This window comes from Zootoca vivipara, chromosome 1, assembly GCF_963506605.1.
Source record: "Zootoca vivipara chromosome 1, rZooViv1.1, whole genome shotgun sequence".
NCBI classification, from domain to species: domain Eukaryota; kingdom Metazoa; phylum Chordata; class Lepidosauria; order Squamata; family Lacertidae; genus Zootoca; species Zootoca vivipara.
Genome location: NC_083276.1, coordinates 22,754,946 through 22,761,551, shown reverse-complemented (window position 1 = coordinate 22,761,551; position 6,606 = coordinate 22,754,946). Strand labels below are relative to the sequence as shown.

At 48.2% G+C, this 6,606-nt stretch overlaps 1 protein-coding gene across 1 annotated transcript in view; it reads left to right on the top strand.

Annotated features, from left to right (window-relative positions):
• The first annotated feature begins 6,144 nt into the window (after nt 1-6,144).
• KCNK13 (potassium two pore domain channel subfamily K member 13) overlaps nt 6,145-6,606 on the top strand; it is a 61,703-nt gene continuing 61,241 nt past the window's right edge. Inside the window, exon 1 of the mRNA XM_035101887.2 lies at nt 6,145-6,490. Coding sequence (XP_034957778.1) covers nt 6,145-6,490 — 346 coding nt within the window. The remainder of the gene's footprint in view (nt 6,491-6,606) is intronic.

Genomic DNA, 6,606 nt, shown 5'->3' with positions numbered 1-6,606 from the left:
TAAGCATGCCCAGCTCCCTAAGCCGTTCCTCATAAGGCATTGTTTCCAGGCCTTTGACTATTTTGGTTGCCCTCCTCTGGACACGTTCCAGCTTGTCAGTATCCTCCTTGAACTGTGGTGCCCAGAACTGGACACAGTATTCCAGGTGAGGTCTGACCAGAGCAGAATACAGTGGTACTATTACTTCCCTTGATCTAGATGCTATACTCCTATTGATGCAGCCCAGAATTGCATTGGCTCTTTAGCTGCTGCGTCACACTGTTGACTCATGTCAAGTTTGTAGTCTACCAAGACTCCTAGATCCTTTTCACATGTACTGCTCTCAAGCCAGGTGTCGCCCATCCTGTATTTGTGCCTTTCATATTTTTTTTTTTTTGCCCAAGTGTAGTACTTTACATTTCTCCCTGTTAAAAGTCATCTTGTTTGCTTTGGCCCAGTTCTCTATATCACTGCCTCTCACTCAACTTTTTTAACCTGAAGGATCTGAAATGAATGCAAGAAGTACTTTCATACTGTTGGTTCATTACCAATACAGGTGTGAAGTGAAAACTGGTAAACCTCAAATATGCAAAAGAACAAGAGTATAGAGCAGGCATCCCCAAACTCCGGCCCTCCAGATGTTTTGGCCTACAACTCCCATGATCCCTAGCTAACAGGACCAGTGGTCAGGGAAGATGGGAATTGTAGTCCAAAACATCTGGAGGGCCGAAGTTTGGGGATGCCTGGTATAGAGCTTATTAATGCCTTGCAGTAATCAAGAACTCTGTTGAGGAAAATATTATCAAAAGATATTCATAACCAAGCATTATTTCCAACAATGTAATGTTTAGACTTATTAATGTAGCTTGATAGCTGAAAATAAAATGCATAGGTCTACCCTCTGACTTCAGTTACATGCATATAAAAATTTAGGAATGTTCACAAAAATTGCACTAAACAAGGAATAATGTCAGCTATTCTGCTTTTGTTTTCAGTGTCATGAACAGTAATTAGACTGCCTCCCATTTGAGCCCTTTGACTGAGTAGACATAAAGAATTAAGGTTCTCTGTAGTAGTGGCATTGTATATAGACAATCTCCCAGTACTAAAGATGTTGCCTAGTAACTGTATATTAAGCATTTTGCTTCCTCTTCTAAATTATATTTCTCCCAATATCTATTGTTTTTACAAGAAATTACGGCTTGGATCCAAATAACTGCTTCTGAAAGCAAAAGGACTTCTTCTGTTTGTGGAAGGGCTTTCAATGTACATACATAAATAATTTTATTTGTATGTCTGCCTTTTCATAGCTAAAACCATGCTCAAAGCCGCTGACAACATGAAAAATATCACATACCGTAATTACAACATAACAAAAGTAGTCATGAACAATAAATTGTACACAACAAAATTTAACTTATTTCCACATAAATCATAATGAGATATTAAATAAATATACAAAGTAATATCTAAAATAGCAACAACCCCCGCTAAACTATAACCCAACTGTTCAGCAGTCTCAGCATTTCTAGTTGGAGTCAGTCAGGACCCCAGCCTCCTAGGCCAGGTGGAAAAAGGCCTGCAAGGCAGGGAGCAGGTCTTCCAGGACTCGTAGCCAAGATGATCTGCTGGCAGGAGGGAGACATTTTTTGTATTCCCCACACTCATCTGGATGTAGCAGCAGTTACCCCATCATCTGAAGTAGCTTTCTAGGGGGCTCAAGGGGCCGCAGAGGAAAGCTGGCGCTCTTTTGCTGGTGGTAATATTTTGTAACCAGGAGTTCTGCTGACAGAGAATTCAGGCCAATGTTTTAAAACACATATTTATTGAAATGTATCTGCCGCTCTTCCATCCCCTGGTGAGGAAATACAGTAGTGGGCCATGTTCACAATATGAGTCCCCTCTTCTGGTATGTAAAGGAATTTCATATTATTAAATGTAGCTATCTTTGATCCCATTTCTTTCTTTCTTTTTTTTAAAAAAAACACCATCCAAAGTACTGGAGCAGGAAGTTTGTATATGCAATCCTGAAAAGCTTTGTTTTCCTGCAACTTTGCAGACAGCTGACATTTGTGAAAAGTCTCTCATAACACATGCTGTGTTCCAAACAGGATAGTGAAGAGAGGAAGATAGATTTGGAATAATAGTTACATAACTTCATGGCAAAGTTTGGACCAGAATTTTGCTTATTCCCTCCCTGTCGCTGCTGCTTTTCATATCATTTGTATTGGCATGCAAGGCATTACTTTTGTCTATAAACCACCTTTTGTGCACTGATGGAAAAGAATTATAAGTGTGGTTACTAAATAATTTTTAAATTACCAGTCATTGCTTTTGTGAATAGTCACTGCTTATTTTGCATACACTTAATCTTTATTGTAATTGTCCCAGGCTGTTATTTTCTGCATTTCACTCCCATTTAAATTCACTGTTTACATTCCTTTCTCTACACCCATGTGCATATAGAGCTACTGAGGATAACAATTACCGTAGGTAATTTTATTCCCTTGATTTAGCTGCCTAAAGGATCTTGATAAGGTCGTTAAGTGTTATTTAGCTGTAAAGCCCACATCTAACATTTTTGTCCTCCTACCTCTCCATTATCATTCTATGCTTTAAACTGCTTCTACATTCCTGATACATAGAGCAAAAGCAACAGTCCACAAACCAGTTTGCAAGAATATCACAGTACTATTATAACTATAGTGATCAAATGAGGGTTTACATCTTGCTGCCCTGGTGCTACACATGGCATAATCAACACATCATTGCAGGAAAAAAGTATTTAAAAATAATAAAATGAGCATCTGCAGCCATGGATGTACAGTGGTGCCTCGCTTAACGAATGCCCTGCTTAACGAAATTTCCGCTTAACGAAAGGATTTTTCGAGCAGAGGTTGCCTCGCTAGATGAATTCGTTTTATGAAAAATTTGTCTAGCGAATTACGGTTTCCCATAGGAATGTATTGAAATTCAATTAGTGCGTTCCTATGGGCAAAAAAAAATTCAAAAAAATTTCAATGCATTCCTATGGGATTCGCTAGATGAATTTTTCACTATAAGAAAAGACCCGTGGAACAAATTAAATTCGTCTAGTGAGGCACCACTGTACTTGGCCCATTGCCCTCTTCCTATAAGAAGTTTTTGAAAATTAAAAAACAGCTTTATGGGTCCCTGCAGTTTGACCTCAAAGTCTAGCACCACCAATTTTGTGCATCTGGTGAGAGTGGCCTTGAGTCCACAAAAGCTTATACAATATAATACTGTGAATAGTGAGAAACTCCAGGGGTGCCAGCACTTTTCCAGGGTTTGCTTTCCTTGGAATGAAGACCAGTGGAGACTGGTGTCTTTATGATATAGTTTTATTTGCACATATATACACCATGAGTAGAGGGACGCGGGTGGCACTGTGGGTTAAACCACTGAGCCTAGGGCTTGCCGATCAGAAGGTCGACAGTTCGAATCCCCGCAACGGGGTGAGCTCCCGTTGCTCGGTCCCAGCTCCTGCCAACCTAGCAGTTTGAAAGCACGTCAAAGTGCAAGTAGATCAATAGGTACCACTATAGCAGGAAGGTAAAAGGCGTTTGCGTGTGCTGCTCTGGTTCTCCAGAAGCGGCTTTGTCATTCTGGCCACATGACCTGGAAGCTGTACACTGGCTCCCTTGGCCAATAACGCAAGATGAGCGCCACAACCCCAGAGTCGGTCACAACTGGACCTAATGGTCAGGGGTCCCTTTACCTTTACACCATGAGTATAAGATTGCCGAGAGGGGGCATAGCTGCCAAGTTTTCCCTTTTCTCGCGAGGAAGCCTATTCAGCATAAGGGAAAATCCCTTTTAAAAAGGGATAACTTGGCAACTATGAGAGGGGGGCCTCACAGCATTAACACCACCAAATATCTTATTTCTCCATTAGTCACAGCTTTGGATCCAGCACAAAGTGAGCATGTAAAAGGCTGCGTTCAAAATTACATCCTGCATTCCTAAACTATGGATAACGGAATATGTCTTGGTCCTGCATACTTGACGGAGCATCTCCACTTCCCTTGGCCCTGAGGTCCAGTTCCAAGGGCCTTCTGGCAGTTCCCTCACTGCGGAAAGTGAAGTGACAGGGAACCAGGCAGAGGGCCTTGGCAGTGGTGGCACCCGCCCTGTGGAATGCCCTCCCTTCAGATGTCAAAGAGATAAACAATTATATGACTTTCTGAAGGCAGCCCTGTATGGGGAAGCTTTTAATGGTCTGATATTTTGCTGTGTTTTTATATTCTGTTGGAAGCTGCCCAGATGGTTGGGGCAACTCAGTCAGATGGGCTGTGTGTGTATAGGTAATAAGTTGTTGTTGTTTGTTGTAAGAGCTACTGGTTTCTCATCATTGGTTGGCTTCCAGGTTAATCACGTTGTGAGTGATTAAAGGGAGGGACACGGAGGCCACCTTGAAACCCTTGGGGAAAAGATGGGCTGGAAATGGCAATAACCCATGGAGCTGAGACAGGCAGAAGGCAGAGAGGCTAGCGAGCTTTAAAACTGGAGCGTGTCAGCGGCTGAATATAGCAGTCCCGACTAACTACTGTATTTGTTGCATCGTTAAATGAATCGCAGACCGGTCCTCCTCCTCCAAGCTGCTGGGAGGCTGGAGGATCCCGGAACTTTACTGGGGCAGAGAAAAATGGACTTGAAGGCACCTGCTCCTGCAGCCTCTTTCAACTCACGCAACAAAGGCGCCACACAGAAATCTCGGCCGAATCAGGACCGATCCAGAGACAAGCAGGTCACCTCGGGGCTCTAGCAGCGCGGAGGCGGAGGCAGGATCCCGCTAACCTTGTTTTGCCCGCGAAGACCGGCTGCAAAGCAGGGACGAGATCGCGCCTGGCTGGCCGCGAGTAGCACAGTCCTGCTTGCCTGGACTTCCGAAGAAGAGCATCTCATCTGGGCATCTCCTTAGGAACATCCCCGCCCGGTGTGAAATGGCACAGGCAACAGTCTTCTCCATCCAACCGCGCGGGACCACGGTCAGACCCCGGCGTCTTTCCCTGCCGCTGCCTGAGTCCAAACAGGGCAAGAAACGGGTCCGCTTTCTTCCCAAACCCCTCACCTGCCCCTAGCGTTGCGCACTCAGAAGAGCAACGAGCTCGGCGTCCGACTTTTCAAGTAGAAGAGGTGGGAAGGCGCAAGGGGCTGGGGCGAAGCTCTTCCCAGCCAGCGCCCCGCCGCGCCCGGATCATCCCCTTAAAGGAGTTGGCCGCAAGTTCACGGTCTTGGGAAGGCTGAGCTCGGAGAGCGGCATCGGAGGGCGGAGCTGCCCTTGCCTTAAACCCCGGCGCAGGTCTTGGGGGCTGCCTTAGAGGGCTGGAGAGAAGCACAGGATGAGGGGGAGAGAAAAAAACCCGTCGTGGATTGTGGGTGGAAACGGTGGCGGCTTAGATACCAAGTAAAAGATGCTGGCCTGGTTCTGAAACCGTCCCTGTGATCTACGCTTGGGATAGGTCAGCGCGGGCTGTGTTGACTCGCTGGAGAGAGAAAAATGCGCTCTGCATATGATCAGAGAAACATTCCCTTGTTCTTTTTAATCACGTCGTATTTGGCAAGGCTCTAAGCAGGCTCCGGCGCCGGGAGCATGACGACTCCCAAGAAAGCTGAACTTCGGGGCGGAGTTCGTGCTTTTTCAATCGCGAGCCGGGGAAAGCGAGCCGGGCCACGTGCTCTATAGATCCCGGCGGAAAAAGAAACTGGCCCGACCGAACGAGAACTATTTCGCCGAGGTCGGAGGAGCGGAGGTTGGGACCGCAAGAGCCCTCGACTGCGAGCGGGCTGTACTACTCGGGAGCAAGCCCCCAGCCACCCACCCGCCCGTCTCTGCCTCGGGTGACCATTGAACTCCATTCAAGGTAGGCTCGCCGGCTCCACGGACGGGACCCCTGCGATGCCCTCGCAGCCTTTCGCTTCTGCGCCCTGCTCTGCAACAGTCGCCAACCTTGCCGCCGCCGCCGCCTCGGGGAGTCCTGGGGCTCCGCTCGCCGTCGAGGATCGCGCGGTTCGTTGTCGCGGCCACCGCCAGGTGCTGGGAACCGGCGGCCAGGCCTCCTGACGTGTTGCCCGCAGAGTATCGAGTGAGATGGGCCGCCGGGGGGCGCACCGGTAGGGCGCGCCGTCGGGCGGAGGGGGGCGATGGGGTGCCGCGGGGTGTGCTGCTGCCCCGCGCCCGGCCTGTACGCCTTCAACGAGGACAACGCCCGCTTTGCGCTCCTGGCCGTCCTGATCGTCTCGTATCTGCTGTGCGGCGCGGCTGTCTTCTCTGCCCTCGAGCGGCCCACGGAGCTGCGAGCGCAGGAGAAGTGGCTGGAGAGGCTGGAGAACTTCTCGCACAGGTTCAACCTCACGCCGGCCGAGCTGCAGGAGCTCCTGCGCGAGTACGAGGACGCCTACGTGGCCGGCATCCGAATCAACAACACGCTGCCCCGGTGGGATTTCCCGGGGGCTTTTTATTTCGTGAGCACCGTGGTCTCCACTATAGGTAAGTGGGAGAAAGCCCCGGAGGGGAGCGCACGGTCGCGCCTGTTCTCTGCCTGCCTCTCCCCTTTCTCTTCCTCCACCACCAAGAATGGGCATCTCTCTCAGGCCTTGGGTTAC